The 18,504-nt window shown below is 50.4% G+C and overlaps 1 protein-coding gene across 1 annotated transcript in view; it reads right to left on the reverse strand.

Annotated features, from left to right (window-relative positions):
• The window catches only part of HTT (huntingtin), a gene marked incomplete at both ends in the record, with an annotated part of 126,838 nt that overhangs the window by 12,664 nt on the left and 95,670 nt on the right, over nucleotides 1-18,504 (reverse strand). The window contains 13 exons of the mRNA XM_080697081.1: nucleotides 926-1,026; nucleotides 1,110-1,236; nucleotides 2,347-2,534; nucleotides 3,470-3,565; nucleotides 5,116-5,293; nucleotides 6,435-6,580; nucleotides 6,928-7,141; nucleotides 9,428-9,550; nucleotides 10,474-10,612; nucleotides 12,670-12,746; nucleotides 12,929-13,105; nucleotides 13,232-13,411; nucleotides 16,711-16,852. Of these exons, the coding sequence (XP_080553207.1) occupies nucleotides 926-1,026; nucleotides 1,110-1,236; nucleotides 2,347-2,534; nucleotides 3,470-3,565; nucleotides 5,116-5,293; nucleotides 6,435-6,580; nucleotides 6,928-7,141; nucleotides 9,428-9,550; nucleotides 10,474-10,612; nucleotides 12,670-12,746; nucleotides 12,929-13,105; nucleotides 13,232-13,411; nucleotides 16,711-16,852 (1,888 nt within the window). The remainder of the gene's footprint in view (nucleotides 1-925; nucleotides 1,027-1,109; nucleotides 1,237-2,346; nucleotides 2,535-3,469; nucleotides 3,566-5,115; nucleotides 5,294-6,434; nucleotides 6,581-6,927; nucleotides 7,142-9,427; nucleotides 9,551-10,473; nucleotides 10,613-12,669; nucleotides 12,747-12,928; nucleotides 13,106-13,231; nucleotides 13,412-16,710; nucleotides 16,853-18,504) is intronic.

The following is an 18,504-nucleotide window of genomic DNA, read 5'->3' on the forward strand; positions in this document are numbered from 1 at the left end:
TAAGGCCTCAGAGAGAGACGGCTTCCCTAGCCAGGGTCTTCTGTCTGCCTTTATTTATTTACCTGTCATGGGGGCGGCACTCTATACACTTGTGCCTTGGAATAAATCGGATGGGCAAATGTCAGGAGACTTTCAAACAAGGTCTCCTATGAGCAAAGAACTCGCAAATATGAAGCCGTGTGGAGACGCACACCTGTAATCCATCCCATTACTTAGGAAGCTGAGATAAGATTGCAGGTTCAAGAACAGCCTCAGCAACTTAGCGATACTATGAGCAACCTAGTGAGATCCTGTTTCAAAATAAAAATAAAAAGGGCTAGGGATGTAGCTCAGAGGTAGACTGCCTGGTTCAATCCCAGTACCACCAAACAAGACAAAAACTCCAAATAAGAATAACTCTCCTCACTCATTTCAGGGGCAGCACATTATGCACTGTCGATGACTGTGACACATGTCCACTCCTTGAACTGCTGTCCTGCAAGCTCGTGTGATACCCCCGGCCAGGGTCAAGGACTCGTACCCCAGGGCCTTTACTACCTCTGGCTGTGCATCATCAGAAGAGAATGGAACGGGCCAGTGGAACCTCTGCAGAGGGGCAACGGGCGCAGGCCCGTGCACGCCCCGGATCCAGGAGCCTTTGAGCCACAGGCCTCCGCCCAATACCAGAGGCCAGATTTCAAAGAAAACAGATCTCAAAGATATTTTCAAGAAAGAATTGCATCTTACTGATCCCTGACATGGAATACACTGCAGTAAAGTACACCACGCCACCGGACACCTCAGATCTCAAAGCTCAGGGCCTGAGACCCGTCCCTGCTCTGGAGTGTCAGTCAGAACATAATCCAGCCATCCTCCCGCAGTACCCGAGTCACGAACTGCCATGCCTAGCCTCCCCGCCAGCCAGGTCCGAGTCGCTGCGTCTCACCTCGGGCGGACTCTCCTCCTGCTCCATCGCGAGCGGCTGGGTCACCAGGACGCCGAGGAGGGTGGCCCAAGTTTCTTCAAACTGGGTACGACTGGTCCACCCTGGGAACGGAAGTGCGGCTTTGGAGAGGCCCACAGGCAGTGGGCCGGTGTGGTGTCTGAGGACCAGGGGGGGGGGGGGGTACCTAGAGCGTTGATGCGGTAGATGAACTCCTTGAAGACCTCCTTCTCCTGGAGGAACTCCACGGGGATCTCAGGAAACACTGTGCCAAAGTCCCCTCCCGGCCGGGGTGACCACCCCAGCTTCCACACCTGAGGAGAGGAAAGGAAAGAACACGGGCTGACCGAGTGAGGCAGCACTGCCCATGGGCGCAGCGCCGTCTTCCCGCAAGAGGCTCTGCCCCTCCCTATCACGCGTGCCCCCTGGCCTCGCCCTGCTCCCCACCCAGGCTGGTGTTCCCAGCAACCGGGTCCCTGCAGGAGAGGAGATGCAGCAGAGTCGGGCAGCACACAGCATCCTGTGCCCATACACAACAGTTCCGTGTTAAACAGTGGGCAAACGTGGATGAGGTTCTGCCCCGTGTACAAATGCACGGGGGCAGGCAGTCCTGACAGAATCTGTAATCTCTGTGAAGTCCAGCTCTGTTCTTAGGAGCTTGGATAGACACTGTTCAGACAGGACCTGAGAAAGACACAGCGCAGTTCCAGGAGCAGGATCCACCAACCACGCGGCCTGCTCCGTCACACAGTTGCCTCTCTGACCAGTAAGGGATGAGGGAGGGCCTTTGTTTGAGTTTCACCTATGGTACACGGCCCATGCAGGCAGAACCCCCAGCACTTCCTGATGGAACAACCTCTCGACTGCATTGCTACACCGCCCCCACCGTGTCCCTCCAATACAGTGAGGTTTGTCTCAGAAGCACATGCTCCCGAACCCAGGAGGCTGGCCGGTGTGTGGGGAGGGGCCTGCGCCGCCTGCACAGCAATGCCAGCCACGCCTCCTTCCTGCTTAAGAGGGGCAGGTCCGGTCTCAGCAGCCTTGGGGAATGACATAAGTCTACTGCAGAAGGTTCAGATGGCCACCACCAGCCCTCCCCCACAAGCTGAGTCTCTTCCAACCAGGCCTGATTGCCAATGTGTGCAGATTTCTCCAAAGGCGACTACTTTTGAAGGAAGATACTCAAGGGGAACTATTTCTGGTTACTGTTAAGTAGTCTATAATTACTTTAGACGCGTCCGACACTGATCTGTCAATGAGACAGAGTCTTAGTCAGCGATGTTATGCCTCAGCTTGTTTGAGAGAGCCCAGCATTTCTACTACCCTGCTGCGCACCGTGAGGAGGGCACCACCAGACAAGATCCCAGCCCCGCGAGGAGCACCAGAGCCGTGGGCCCCGCGTGATGGGTGGCGCGCTGACTCACCAGGGGGGGCACACGCGTGTAGCTGTTGACAAGGGGGAGGCGGGCCAGGCTGACCACGATGTTCTTAAGCACTGCTGTAAGAAATGCTGGCATGCGGCTGTTCCTCTTGTGGCCCAAGGCCAGCACCGACTGCAGGGACTCCACCATCTCTGCCACCATCGTGCAGGTCGTGATGATGTGCGTGCGATCTACACAAGCGGGCATGATCAGGAAGGGACATTCTGTCCAAGCACCCCAACCCCGCTGCCCTCCCCTGCATGGCCTGGGGTGTGACCTCAATTCTCCACCTCTGCCAGGTCTACTGCAGCAGAACCAGCCTAACCTCAGCCCCCAAGGAGGAAATGCCAGAAGACACCGCCTTGGGAGGCACAAGTTCCCATTTGGGGGCCAGGATGGAGGTGGCCTTCTGCCTGCCCTGGGGTGAAGGAGTGGGAAGGGCCTCGCGGCCTCCAGAGCTGGAGGCTGGAGAACAAGGAGTCACTGGGCCGGAATGTTTCTCTCCAACCAGCCTTGCCACCATCATTACAGCAAACACCTAACCCAGAACCAGGAGGGGAGAGCATAAAGAGCTACAGCTGTGTCTGAGCCCAAGGCAGCTTTCAATGATGGTGATTTTGACATTTTTCTGTACAAAGAGCAGGAATTTTCTTTTGAAAATCCACCAAAAGACATGGCAGGAAGACACCCAGGTTACAGCATGCCATGTGAGCATGTCTACCAACTTCAAGTTCCTTAGTATTTGTTCACTCACCACTCAACAAACATTTGCTGATCACTTACAAGCTCTGTTCTGGGAACACAGAGACGGAAAGCGCAGTCCCTGCCCTCAAGGAGCTCGGAGTAACTGCAAGCACGGGGCGAGCTGAGGTGGGGGCCGAGGGGAAGGCAGTGGGTCAGAGAGGGCCTGGAAGTGTGGCGGCGCAGAAGCAGGGGGAGGCGCGAGGCAGAGGGAAGGGCGTGCACACAGTGCGGACTACAAGCCTCTCAGGTTCGGGGTGGGCAACAGAGGGCAGCCAAGTTCAGGCAGCTTCCAAGAACCCACATTTCCCGCTGTGCAAGTCTCTTGTGAATGAATTTCAAGCCCCCGGAGAAACAGGTAAGAAAAATGGGTCCTGAGACTTACTTTGTATGTCTGATTCGACTTCCTCTTCTCTAATAGTCCTTGGAGTGCTCGTCCTGCTTTCTGGACTAAGAAGCTGGTCCCCAGGCTGCACTGCGACTAAAACCATAGCAATCAGATGAGACTTGCCCACATTTATCATCCCTCCTACTCGAATCTTCACATTTGTACAGTCCAGCCTCCCAAAAGCTCAGTGATAAGCCATGGCAAACAAGGCCTACATTTCCTAGAACCAATTCTAGTCCAACAGAAAATACCAGCCAACTGCAGGTTCCAATTTCTTAGCTAACCACAAATGTGCAAGGATTTATGTCTTTACATTGAGCTCTCTAGATCTACCGTCCTGTCTGCCATCTTTACCCTGAAGGATATCAGACTGTTCACAATTCATTACTGCTAAAAGCATCACTCTAACCCCCAAGACGCCTGGCTTTTAAAAATCAATCCCTGGATCTTCGTTTTTAACTTGACTACAAGTACACAGATGAAAATAATTTAAACAATGAAACATCAAAGCACCACTCTATAATGTTTAATTTGAAAATACAAAACTTCAAAATGCCCCCTAACATGTAAACTATAATGTTCAATTTTTAAAAACTGTTGACTAATGACCTTCGCCGAGGGCACTGTTCCTTGAAAAGAATCACTCTTATTTATTTTACAATATATTAGTATTACAATGCAGTATATAGAAACACGCACTTCAACTCCAACACATCTTTTGAATGTAATCTTATTAATCTTACAATCATGTAAGACTAAGAACATCAAACAGTTGACTAGGACCAGAGATCAAAGGGACACAAACTTAAAAAGCACTTTTTTTTTTAAAGCTGCAACTCCAAAACCAAACAAAATGGCCAGCAAAGCAAATTCAAGTTAAATTCTAGTGCAGATGCTAGGGTTCTGGAGGCGAAGAGATGGGCCTTCCAAAGGCCAGGTGCCACAGCAATTTCTTGCAGATCTTGAGAAAGCTCGATCAGGGGATCTGCAACGGCGTAGACCCCCCATGAAGTATGTCTGGCATTCCTTTCTTCAAAAAATTATTTTAGGATTATTTGGATTAATATGTATAATTGGAATTTTATGTATAAACATTATAACTAAAACTTATGGGGAGCGGCTTGTGAGAGACTCAGGCGGCAAAGATATCTTCCCAAGGATGAAGATATTGGGCCAAATATTAAGTTCAAATTGACCTTAGTTAGAGCCACTGAATGCAATTAAGTTTGAGACAGCCTTGTGAAGGGAGACAAAACATACTATGTCCAGCACCCTTGCCCTAAACTTTATAGAGAATAATAATTTTTACTGTCCTTGGTAATCCTGCTTGCATGACTATGCTCTTGCTTTTCTGCCAAAAAATAAAGTATAAAAACTGTAACAAATCCTGAATAAAATGGAGAAGATTGAATCTGAATCGTGTGTCGTCTTCTCTCATCGGCCTCGGTTTTCCCCCTCACCTTCACACAGACCCCGACTCTGCTAGGGCTGGACCCCGGCAGCCAGGCCCACATTTCATCTACTTCTCTGCCTCAGGCCCTTGGTTCCTGACAGATGGTGGCACAAGGTGAAACTTCTGTGACCTGACGCATCACTGATCATTGGCTGCCGGGGAACAAATGCGTCCACGGACAAGGACTTACTGGCTTCCAGGATGAATCGCACGCAGTGGACAAGGGAGCAGGCGTGGGTCACGAACTCTGCAGAGGCAATCACGCTCCAGAGGCCGGGCAGCTGCAGGGCCAGGCAGCAGCAGTCCAGCCCGGCCTGGAGGTCCAGGCTCAGCGGGATCTGTTCTTGCATCAGATGCCATGAGAGGGCCTACGGGGAAGTTCTGTGTCAGAAAACACCCATCCAGCGCTTTCTGTCCCAGACTGTGGGGCAAGGGGGAGAAGACAGGGCCGGGATCAGAAGGAGAGCACTGAGCCAGCTGTCCCAGACGGCTGCCTCGGTCTCCTTTGCATTCAGTCATGGCCCATCGCCTGGCCCATCGCCTGCCCAAAGCTCCCCTCTCCTCTTGAGGACCCCTGCACCTGACTGCCTCTTTCTCCCTCAGTGCCATGGGCTCCTCTAGAAACCTCTCCTGGCCATGTGGTCTCCAGCAGAGACCCTGGTCGGGGGCTTCTGTGGCACAGAGCTTGTCTGTCACAGCGTGAAGCTGTTTTGGGTTTCAGATTCTGAGGACAGCAGGACTTCGGTTCAAGTGCTGGCCTGGCCGTGAGAGCCTGGGGGAGTCCCTGAGCCTCCCCAGGCCTGATGTCCTGCTCTGTGAAATGGGGACAAAGGGTCCACACACAGGGCTGTTGTGAGAACGCAGGCGAGGACGCAGCGTCCCGCCCTCTTGAAGGCACAGGGAGCAACAAGTGTGGTCACTGTGCTGTGAGCACACGCTGGCTCTCTTGTCTTTCACCAAGCTGAGGCCCGAGGAACGGGATAGGTCACAGACCTCCGACCTGGCTGGTTCAGAGCGGTGCTTCTCCACAGCTGTTGACAGCGCATGCACGCCCTGGGGACAGCTCTTTTCTCGGTGTGAGGTGGCAGTTCTCTGCTCAGGGTGGGCAGCGTGTCGCTGGCATTGGGAGAGACAGGCCAGGCTCTCCTCCGGCAGTGGTGTGGACAGGCAGATGCCCAGAGTGTGCGCACACTTTAGGGGCCAGGTATTAGATCCCCCATGGCTGAAATAGCCAGAGGGATGGCCCAGCTTAAATTGCAACGTGCCACCCAGATCATTAAAATTAGGGCGCATGCTAGGTCTGTTGTATGGGGTGCAAGGGCGTTGCCCACCTGCCAAGGCCCCTGTGGAAGCAGTGGGGGAGTGGGAGGGGCAGGGTGCTCTGTCATGAGGATGGAGAGGGAGGCCGGCCAGTGTGCTCTAAGCTCTTGGTCGTCAAACAGAAGCGCTTCCCCCTGGTGCCAGCACGTGTCCCCTCCCAGAGACAGCAAGTGCTGTTGCGGCTCTTACCTCGAGGGTCATCACCACGAACCTCACCATGTCCCTCTCCTTCTCAGGAGGAAGGTGCAAATGTGTGGGCACTTTGGAGACCACCACCAGGTACTGTGCCAGGGCTCGGGCCAGTGTGGTCAGGGACTGGTATGACGCAGCATCCCCTAGAACACAAGACCTCCGTGTGGGGCTGCACTGAGCACCGCCCCTTCCCCTCGGGAGCCGCCTAGCAATCCTGGGAGACTCCCAGAAAGTACATCGGCAGTGCACCCGCCTGGCTGCACACAGTCTCAACTCTCTTCCCGCAGGGCTGGGAAGCCTATTTGAACACAAGGCCGAGTGGCAAGCACACAAGGAAACCCAGAGCTAAAAACCCTGGCTCTATTTCTCAGTTACCTTCGCCAGGGCTTTCAGTGCATTAGGTCAACAGTACTGACCATACATTCGCTTGATGAAGAGCACTAACTGGCCCACAACTCTTTGAAAATAAGATTTTTAAAATTTAAATTACCAAACAGATCATTCAACTTGCTCCAGTAGGCCGTGGGCTCTGCTGGCAGGAAGGGCTGGAAGACCTGATGGGCAGCGGGAAGCTGCTGGACGGCGCTGGTCACGCGGTCCAGAGTCACCCCACGGGCAGCTTCAAAGAGGGGGCTCTTCTGGCCACAAGCAAGCTCACTCATGCCAAGGCTTAAGCATGGGGCCAACAGGCTTAAGTTGAACTCCTAAATCAGCGTCAAAGGTGAGACACAACAAAGACGGTGAGCTTTCTATCAGGCAAGAGAAACACAAGCAAGGCTAACCAGGTGTATCTGAGACAATATGGGAGAGCGCACAGTAAGGAACGCCTCTAAGAACATTCTGTTCTACACCTTTTATAAATACTGAAAAAATTCTATTTAACACTGGCTCACTAAATATTCCAGGTCTCTCTGAGTGCTTTAAAGTACCGTTTATATTTACGCTCATAGATCTGTGACAAGTTTAAATTGCTAGAAACAGAGCATCAAGGCTAACGGGCCTCCAAGAAATCAGCGCAACACAGAGCACCCATCAGTTTGATATTCAGAAAAACATCTTTCCATCAGTGCCCCGAACAGAACAGTCCTGTGCTTATAGCCAAATCCTTAAAGTCATTAAAAGCCCACTTAGCAAAGTTAGAAAATCCAATTGGTCATTCACTAAACCAGCTTCCACCGTGTGGATAGTAAGATAAAATAAACTTCAGCAAATTGATTCTGGGTAGTTACTCCTTTTTTCCTGCTTCTTTTGCGGTATGGGAGCTAGAACCCAGGGGTTTTTCCTTTTGTTTTGGCGGTACTGGGGCCAGAACCCAGGGGCATTCTACTTCCCAGCCCTATTTTTTATTCTTTATTTTGAAATGGGGTCTAAGTTGTGGAGGGCCTCACTAAGTAGCTGGGGCTGACACAAACCTCAGCCTCCCAAGTACTGGGATTACAAGTGTGCGTCACCACACCTAGCTCTACTTCTTTTTCCGTGCAACTCTTACTTCCAAACCAGTTAACAGCTAGGACTGCAGAGAACACCCGGCCCCATGCTGGCCCTCTGGCTTTGTGCCCCTCCACCACCATAGCACCTTCCCAGCTCCCACTTATCCAGCCCCACTCCATATATACCGAGGCGGCGCTGGGCCTACATGAGTCCCAGATAGCCTTGTCCTGGTGGTCTGAAAAGGAACGGCACTAAGGCCATGGCTGAGAGACACATGAAAGGGGCATCCTCATAGGACCTGCCCATGGAGCAGAGGACAGGGCAATCTATGCTCTTCAAGCCTTGTGTCAGCTCTGCAGTTCACCCTCCAACTGGGGTGAGTGCGGGGAGACCCTCCCACCACCTAGACGGGATGGGGCCTTCTTTACCACTACAGATCACTTTCCAAAACACCACAAACAGGTAAGTAATCACCGACTAAGGAACCAATGGCATAGGGGTCCTTGTCACCACAAGACAGATGACAAACTGACGCAGCCTGTGCCCACCAAAACCTCCTTCAAGAGCACAAATGCTGTGCTAGAAACAATGCAGGAGCTGGGCATGGTGGTGCACGCTTCTAATCCCAGCATTCGGGAGGCTGGGACAGGAGGATCTCAGTTCACAGACAGCTTCAGCTACTTTGTGAGGTCCTCTGCAACTCAGTGAGACCCTGTTTCAAAAAAATAAAGAATAAACTGGGCGCGGTGGCGCACGCTTGTAATCCCAACACTTGGGAGGCTGAGACAGGAGGATTGCACAGGTCCAAAGCCAGCCTCAGCTACGTAGTGAGGCTCTCAGCAACTTGGTAAGACCCTATTTCCAAGTAAAATATAAAATAGCTTTGGGAGTGTAGCCTGGGGTTAGAAATCCCCCAGGTTCCATTCCAGTACTGCAAAACAAGAAGAAAGAAAGAAAGAAAGAAAGAAAGAAAGAAAGAAAGAAAGAAAGAAAGAAAGAAAGAAAAGAAAAGAAAAGAAAGAGGTGTTGGGTATGGTGGTGCACATTTGTAATCCCAGCATTTGGGAGGCTGAGACAGGAGGATCTTGGTTCGCAGCCAGCCTCAGCTACTTAGTGATGCCTTCTGCAACTTAGTGAGACCCTGTTTCAAAATAAAGAATGAAAATCAGGCTAGGGGTGTAGCTTGGAGGTAGAATGCCCCTGGGTTCCATCTCCAGTACCACAGAAAAAAAAAAAAAAAAAAAAAAAAAAAAGGGCTGGAGGTAGAATACCCCTGGGATCCATCCCCAGTACCACAGAAGAAAAAGAAAAAAAGAAAGAAAAAAGAAACAATGCACCTCTATCTGGATTCTAACATGGCTAAAACAGCATCCTGCGCCCATCTGGAATAGCCCCTCACACCAATGCTGTCCACTTTGGATCAGAGCCCCATGTCTGTCCTGTTCTGGGTTAGACAGCCCCACCCTGTGGCTGTTGACGTTGAGCACATGAAGATGAGATAGCTTCAACTCAGAAAGGACAGCTGGAAGCTAGGCCTTCCCTCCCCGGCTGCTCCCTACCGGGTTCATCATGAAGACGCTCAGGTCTTCAGCGGGGATGCGATTCACCAGCTCTGCACCTTCCAGCAGCGCAGAATCTGACTTGGTCCAACAATGGGATCTGACGAGGCGAATATACCAGTCCTAGGAAGAAGAGCAAGATGGGAAAGGACTCATGAGCCGAGCCCTGGAGGATTCCCAGCTCTCCTTGCCTGGCTCCCAGCTCCCTCTGCGCTTGCCGCTCCCCACCTCATCCACTCTCCTCCTCAACTAGGCAGCTTCCTGAGTCTTTCTGAACTCAGCAGGAGGCAGGAGCACGCCCCACAGCTGACTCCACACCCAAACCTGTTTGGGAGTCTGACTCTCTTCCCAGAGGACAGGGCTGAGGAGATGCTTAACAAATAAACTGGGAAACCAGGACATAATCTGTGCTGTCCTCTACCTCAGCTGCTGAGCTTTTGGCCTTTGCTTTTTCTTGTGGTCCTAGGAATTGAGCCCAGGGATGTTCTACTACTGAGCTACAGCCCAACCCTTTTTATTTTTTATATTAAGACAGGGTCTCACTAAGTTGCCCAGGCTGGCCTTGAACTTGCAATCTACCTACTTCAGCCTCCCAAGTTGTTAGGAGTAGAGGCAGGACCAGAGGCATGCGCCACCAACCTGGCTTGGCTGCGGGTTTCTGAGATTTTAGTTTCTCTCTCAAGGTCCCAGGCAGTTCCTAATTCTCAGGTGTGAGGGGCAAGGGCGATGACAACATACCAGGGCAGGGGGCAGTGTCCACTTGCAAATGGTAGAAGGGGTGGTGGGTTGGCATGTGCTAGAACACCTGTGCGTCCAAAGCCCCAGAGGCACAGCGGCCGCCTGACTTACCCACCGACTACACAAGAGCCCCATGTCAGCACTGCCTTTCCCCAAGGACCTTCACGGTCCCAAACGACTCTGCCCAATTTCTAGTCAGAGTCCTGTGTCCCCAACCTCTGCGCTCTGTGGGTTTGCGACAGGAGGACAGAAATGGCAATCCTTGTGCGGGTGCCCGGGCATCACACGCAGACGTGCTGGCCACTTACTTTGTCTGGACACACCGTTTCCAGTGACAGGGGCCCATCCCCATCCAGGGGGTGCGAGGTGACCGGGGGCAGGGGACTAAGTGAGCCTTGCACGGTGGAGAGCCGGAACCTGTCCAGCAGGGAACAGAGCCTTGGATGCCTGAAACACAAACAGTGTGACTGCGCTGTGGCCTGCCTTTTGGTTTCAGCTTCAACTCAGCTGAGCGGCACTCCAGAAACAACACAAATGAGGAACAATGCAGCTTCTTCAGGCAAGATGCAACACATCTAGAACATTCCCTTCAACTCGGCAGGAGGCCACGATATACATTCAGTTCCTAATAGCTTAACGACCAGTTTCTACCTCATTAGTATTTTTCAGAAGTTTCGCTTATATTTAAACATTGCAACAGGCAATATGTGGTACATTGGCCAATAAGAATATTCTTTTTTTTTTTTTTTTTTTTTTGTGGGTCTGGGGATGGAACCCAGGGGCATTCGACCTCTGAGCACACCCTCTGCCCTATTTTTATTCTTTATTTTGAAACAGGGTCTCACTGAGTTGCAGAGGGCCTCACTAAGTAGCTGAGGCTATCCGCGAACCGCGATCCTCTGGTCTCAGCCTCCTGAATGCTGGGATTACAAGCGTGCAGAATATTCTTAATACATGCAAAACAACTCATCTCACATGCAAGTACATAAACTCTTCCTTTAATCTCCCCAAAGCCATCATCTAACCAATACGAATGGCCTTTTAATAAAAGAATCATCTCATCTGGCCAAGGTGTCACAATCTTTCATACTCTCTCCCGTCTGGGCTGAGGCTCAGGGTCATGGCACACTAAGCTCGCTGTCCCCTTCGCTGCTACATGGGCACTGCTGACTTAAAGTCATCCTAGACTGTGCCCTGTCCCACTTAAAGACACCACCAGCAAGGCTCTCTTCAGAAGAACCAGGGATGAACGAGCGTCTCCCTCCCTCCCTCACCCGCACTCTCCCGCACGCAAGGTGCAGGAGAAAGGAAAAGCTCTGAGTTTACTTCACAGTTGTGGAAATATGCTGGCATCGCCGATGCAAACATTTCTGATAAGGCTTCTAATGGACTTTCAGCAAAATTAGGTGACTGAATAGCAATGAAGAGAAAAAACTCTACAAGATGCAGATATAATTCTTGTGTGCTAACAATCAGGTGATGCTCTCCATTCACCGACTCTTGTCTGGTAACTAAGTTACATATTTTGGTTTTGCCACAATACAGCTGAAAACTCATATTCCCAGTTATCACGGGGCAGTGAGAAGAGGCGACAGAAATGCCAACCACGCCCACACACGGGTGGCTGGCACCCAGGCCAGGAGCTCTCCTCTCCGTCCTCAGCTCTTTTCCTTTCTCTTTCTTTCCCTCCCTCCTTCCCTCTCTGTGGCACCAGGGATGGAACCCAGGGCATTCTACTAGCTACTAGCCCTTTTTTTAATATATATATATATATATATTTATTTATTTATTTATGGTACTGGGGGTGGAACCCAGGGGTTTTCTACCTCCGGGCTATACTCCCAGACCTATTTTATACTTTATTTGGAAACAGGGTCTCACTAAGTTGCTGAGAGCCTCACTAAGTAGCTGAGGCTGGCTTCGAACATGTGCGATCCTCCTGTCTCAGCCTCCCAAGCACTGGGATAACAGGCATGCGCCACCACACCCGGCGCCCTCCAGCCCTTTTATATTTGTTTTGAAAAAAGGTCTTGCTAGATTGCTGAAGCTGCCCTTGAACCTGTGATCATCCTATCTCAGCTTCACACATACTAGGATTACAGGCATGCACCACCATGCTCAGCTTGTTCTTGACTTCTTATAAAGAGATTCCAGCCATGCATGGTGGCGCACATCTGTAACCCTACCACTTGCAAGGTTGAGGCACGAGGATTGAAGGTTCACAGCTAGCCTCAGTAATTTAGTGAGGCCTCCTGCAACTCAAGAGGACCATGTTTCAAAAAAAAAGGGGGGGGGGCAGGGGATGTGGCTCAGAGGCATAATGCCCCTGGATTCAATCCCTAGTACCAAAAAAATTAATGAATAAAAATAATGAGATTCCTTTGAGAATCTGTGGCTCTTACAGAGAAAACCCACCCATCAAGCATGTCATTTTCTCAGCCTGAGAGTTGTTCCTGCAAAACTAAATCTTTATATCCCAGTCCTGCCACTGTGCTGCTCATTACCTCTGTGCGAGCCCGCTGCTCTGGAGATGTTCCTGGATCCTGCTCAGTTCTTCCACCGGCAACTGGGCTGCGCTGCTCTAAAGAAACAAGAACACATCAGTGGGTCTGTAGTATGCAACCTCACACCCACGACATGCCTATACATGAATACTGTTCCTGTTAGCGGCTACAGGAAGACCAGACCTACAGGGAAGAACACTTTTGTTTACACTGCTAGGTTTTGATACAAAGCACTATCAGTGGTTTTTTTTTTCAGTACCTGTAAATTGGCAGCCAAAAGCATTTCCACCCGGCGACAGGCCAGGGTGTCAACCATGCGGGCCAGCGCACGGAAGGGCGTGCCCAGGAGCCTGTCCACGTAGAGTGCAAGCACTGCGCCCGACTGGCTGAGGTGGATGCCTTCCAAGCACTGCAGCGTCTTCTTCAGAGTGGTTGGCTAGCATTTGAGAGAAGGGACAGGAGCAGATTGCCACCCAGAAGCTACTAGCACTTAAAAATCTTAGCACTCCACTTGAGGCAGAGCAAACTGCAGCTGGCAACAGTGGGCAGAATGGAGACTTACGGTTGAGAGATTTTCACAACGAGACTGAATTGCCTGGATGAAGAGCCCACTGGCAGCAGAATTCCGGTGCACGGCACTGATGAAATCCTGCACCGGGGGCTCGTGGGACAGGCTGATGAGATCCTGAATGTGATTCACGATGAGCCACGTCAAGTGCTCCGAGTCATGGAGGTTCTGACACTAGGAAAGATACGAAGAAAGGTCTGTTTTCAAGCAGACACGGAGACAGATTAAGCGATGCCACGGGAAACGCCAGGAAGCGCAGCAAGGAGCAAACAATTCCAAATGTAAACTTCAGCGCACTCACAATGCAGTGACCAAAGCCAGTAACTGAGGAGGCCAGAAACTCAACAAATGCGCCTCTTACCGCTCTGCAGCAGAGCCACATGAAGCCAGAGCCCACCGCGGCAGTGCAGATGGCCACAGTTCAAGGACAGAGGGAACAGGCGCCATCCTGGTGACTGGCCTGGAGTGCCACGCACAGGCTCTGGGCTGGCTCACCTTACTCCATCTCCACTTTTGCAACAGTACAGTATGAAAAAAATTCTCTATAACTGTTTGATAGAACTCCTGGGTCCAAAGGTAGATGGAGCCCTACATACATTAAACGGAAGAATTTCACTTAAGATTTATAAGAAAATAAGAAATGCCCATTTTAGCCAGATGTGGTGGCACATCCTTGTCATCCCAGCATTTGGAAAGCTGAGACAGGAGGATCCTGGTTCACGAACAGCCTCAGCCACTTAGTGAGGCTCTTGGCAACTCAGTGAGAATCTGTTTCAAAATAAAGGATAAAAAATATATATAGGGCTAGGGATGTAGCTAGGTTACCCTAGGTTCCATCCCCATTACCTCAAAAAAAAAAAAAAAAAAGAAAAGAAAAAGAAAAAGTCCTTTTTATTTATTTATTTATTTATTTTTTTTTTGCGGGTCTGGGGGTGGAACCCAGGGGCCTTCAACCTCCGAGCTACAACCCCTGCCCTTTTTATTTATTTATTTTTTTTGTGGGTCTGGGGGTGGAACCCAGGGGCCTTCAACCTCCGAGCTACACCCCCTGCCCTATTTTTTATTCATTATTTTTGAAACTGGGTCTCACAGAGTTGCAGAGGGCCTCACTAAGTAGCTGAGGCCGTCCATGAACCATGATCCTCCTGTCTCAGCCTCCTGAATGCTGGGATTACAGGCATGCGCCACCACGCCTGGCTTAGATATGTCCACTTTTATTTTTATTTTATTTTTTATTTTTTTTTTTGGTGTCACTGGGGTTCCTGGAAGCCCTTCTACCTCAGGGTTACACTCCCAGACCTATTTTTATATTTTTATGTGGAAACAGGGTCTCTTAACCAAGCGCAGCTGGCTTCAAACCTGCACAATCCTCCTGTCTCCACCTCCCAAGCGCGGGGATTACAAGCATGTGCCATCACGCCTGGCAGAAATGTCCATTTTTAAACAGATGTGTATCCTTTTTTTTTTTTTTTTTTTTTTGGTGGTACTGGGGGTGGAACCCAGGGGCTTTCTACCTCCGGGCTATACTCCCAGACCTTTTTTTTATATGTTATTTAGAAACAGTCTAAGTTGCTGAGCGCCTCACTAAGTAGCTGAGCTGGCTTCGAACCTGTGCGATCCTCCTGTCTCAGCCTCCCAAGCGAGGATTACAACCACACGCCACCACACCCGGCCTCTTTTTATCTTTTTCTTTGTTTTTGGTACTAGAGGTTGAACCCAGAGGCATCCTACCTCCAAGCTCCATTCCCAACCCTATTTTACATTTTATTTTGAAAAAGGGTCTCACTAAGCTGCTGAGGATCCTGCAATCCTCCTGTTTCAGTCTCCCAAGTACTGGGGTTGCAGGTGTGCACCACACCTGGCTCCTTTCTTTTCTTCTTAATTCTTAATCCTTCTTTTTTTTTTTTTGTGGTGGCACTGGGGTTCCTGGAAACCCTTCCCCGGGCTGCACTCCCAGACCTATTTTTTATATTTTTATTTGGAAACAGGGTCTCTTAAGCCAGCGTGGCTGGCTTCAAACCTGCACGATCCTCCTGTCTCCGCCTCCCAAGCGCTGGGATTACAAGCGTGAGCCACCACTCCCGGCAATTCTTAATCCTTCTAAGCAGAAACGACAACATAATTGATTCCTTGATATCTGGTTAATGATTCATGTTTTTCATTTGGGGACATTTCATAGTATTAACTTATAAAATTTTATTTTTCTCACCTTTCTGTGAAAAGCAGCATTATACAATTATATTCTTCCTCAAAAATGGAACCAGTTGAAAAAACTATTTCTTTCTTTCTTTCTTTCTTTCTTTCTTTCTTTCTTTCTTTCTTTCTTTTTTTTTTTGGTGGAACCCAGAGGCTTTCTACCTCCGAGCTATATTCCCAGACCTATTTTATATTTTATTTGGAAACAGGGTCTCACTAAGTTGGTGAGGCTGGCTTCAAACCTGTGCAATCTTCCTGTCTCAGCCTCCCAAGTACTAAAATTACAGGCGCGCACCACCACGCCCAGCTGAAAAAACTATTTCAATCTTGAAAATGTTAAGCAAAAAGCGAATATTAAGCTGCATGTGGTGGCACATGCTTCCAATCCCAGTACTCGGGAGGCTGAGATAGGAAGACTGCAAATTCAAGGACAGCCTCAGCAACACAGCGAGACTCTCAGTGACCTAGTAAGATCCTGCTTCAAAACAAAAATTAAAAAGGGCTGAGGTGTCGCTTAAGGGGTAGAATGCCCCAGGGCTCAATCCCCAGTACCACAAAAAGAAAAAAAAGGGCAAGTACTAGTGATTTGTTATCACCCTGAAAAATCTCCACAATCACATCTAGTTGAAGCCCACTTCTTTTTATGATTCAAACTGTTGGACACAGTTTTGCCACAGGACAGTAATACATACAAAATACTGAGTTTATAACAAAGAAACGTGTACATGTCATATAGGCAGGGAGAAGCACTGAGCTCAGAGCACAAGCTCTCTCTGAGCAACAGGCTTATAGGAGACTTTGTTTCAACTATTCACTTTTGTTTGGGTAAATTAAACGTGATGCTAGCCTCACAGTTAAAAACACAACAGTGATTATTTTTAAAAAGGCTTTAAAACAAGAATCTATTTTAAAGTGCATTAGTAAACATCTAATGCCTTCCCAAAAGATTAAGTGAAAAAAAAAAAGTTTTACACAGCACCCCATTACTACCAATGCACTTAGCTTGTTTTTGAAATTACATATTATTCCATTGCTTCTGTCAAGTTAACAGAAATGCACAGCATTAGGTCAGGCACAGAGCAGTTCCTGTGCATTTGCTGAGTGAAAAGTTTCAGAGACCAACTTAGAAGTCTGGTAGAGGAAACCAAGTCTGGTCTCCAACCATACGCCAGAGAGGCGCCGATGCCAGCTTGTGCCTCCCGCCACCCGCGCCTGTTCTCACGGGCGCACAGCTCCTGCCTCCGGCCTCCTGCCCTCACAGGCACTTCCGCACTCACCACATAGTCGCAGAAGAGGATGAGCGCCCCTCTTCGCACAACTTCTCTATTGCACATTCCAAGTTGGGCCACTGAGTCAGAACTGTCCTCCTCGCCGGCGATCTGGGGGCTCAGCGACTTGGAGCAGGACAGACTGTGTCTCCTACGAGGAAGGACAGGTACGCTGAGGTGTGTCCAGAAGGGCAGCCGCATGCTTATGACTGCCGCTCGTCCTCAGACAGACAAGCCACTCTAAACATGCCATCTCGGGCGGGCGCACACGCAGACACTCTCACTGACTGACTTAGGCTATGATAAAGCACCCAGAAAAAACCTAAAGGCCACAGGGGCCGTGGCGGGTGGAGAGTTAAATGCTTGGCTGGACGGCAGAGCCAGCAACCCTGATGCGCTGCCAGGCCTGATGGTGGTGCAGCCAGTCCTAAGCTCCCACGTGCCGTGCAGTCACTTGGCAGGCGGAAAGCTTCCCACCGAACCTCACTGCTCTCTTCCCAGTGAGACCATGCCACTGCAAACGTGTCCACGCTGTGTACACTACGGGAACACTTGAAAAGCACTGCTTACCCACCAAAAAGGTTATTTTACTTCATATTTCCTTCTTACTGCATTTAAAAAAAAATTCTAAGTAAATGAGAATGATAAACCCTGAAGCTCTGAATTCCAGCCAAAATAGTTAGAACAATTGATGCCACGCCCCCAAACTGGCTCTCTGCCTTTAGGGCCTGCCCAGGGACAATGCCCTCCCCAGGTGGCAAAGACCTATGCCATGCCTGCTAAGGCTCAGTGGGGACAGAGGTCACAGGAGAGCAAGAATTTTCCTGTAAACCCTCAGGGTTCAGAAGATAACCAGTGTAAAACATGCTATCAACTAAAACAAATTTAAAGTGCCCATTGGTTTCCCAAGTGGTGAGTGGATAAGCAAACTCATCCATCCATACTATGGAATATGGCTCTGCAGAGCCAAAGACCAGACCCCTGGAGCCCGAAACCACAAGGATGACCGTAAGGACAGCGGACTCGACGAGACGCCAGACTCAGAGGCTGCACGCTGTAGGTTTCCATTCTACGGAACTCTGCAAGTGGCCGGGGGCCGGCCAGGGGGACCACGGGGATGGGAAGGAGCTGCTTGAAAGGGTGGTGCTGCTCACACCAACTAAGCTGGCCCAACGGCACGCATCACTGTCGACCACGCATCTGTGAAAACGGCCTCAGACTCACAGCTACACAGCAGAGCGCCTGTGATGCAGAAAAGGCGGCAATACAATGCTAAGGTTGCCAGCAGACACTAAGGCCCACAGTCAACCCACATTTCCCTCCAATCAGCAGCAGTGCAAGCCCTTGAACCTCGGGCCAGGGCTGGCGGCGCGTGAAAGGCCTACAGCCAGGCTGCCGGCACCTGTGGGGGAAGTGAGCAACGAGGAGCACCTGCCCCATGCCGCTCCCACATCCGCCTCGGGCCCAAGCCTCTCAGAGCACCCAAAGGTGAGAGCGCAGAGAAGGCCAAGAGCACACAGCCCGGGTGAGGGCTCCGGAGCCAAGCTGCACCACTGTGACCGAGGACAGCTGCCGGCCCGGGGCTGGTCCGCCCTGTCAGAGTAGCCCAGCTGTCCACCAGGGAGGAGCTGAGCATGGCTAGAGAGGCATTAGGAATGCTGGGCTAAGCTGCAATGGTGGTGGGGGTCCTGTGTATGTGCTGTGCAAGTTATTAACTCTACTCCCCCATCTAGAATGTGGGTTTGTGTTTTGTTTCGATGTTGGGGACTGAACACATTCTACCTACAAGCTAAAACCCCGCCC

The sequence above is a fragment of the Muscardinus avellanarius genome, assembly GCF_963383645.1.
Source record: "Muscardinus avellanarius genome assembly, chromosome: 6".
In the NCBI taxonomy this organism is placed as follows: domain Eukaryota; kingdom Metazoa; phylum Chordata; class Mammalia; order Rodentia; family Gliridae; genus Muscardinus; species Muscardinus avellanarius.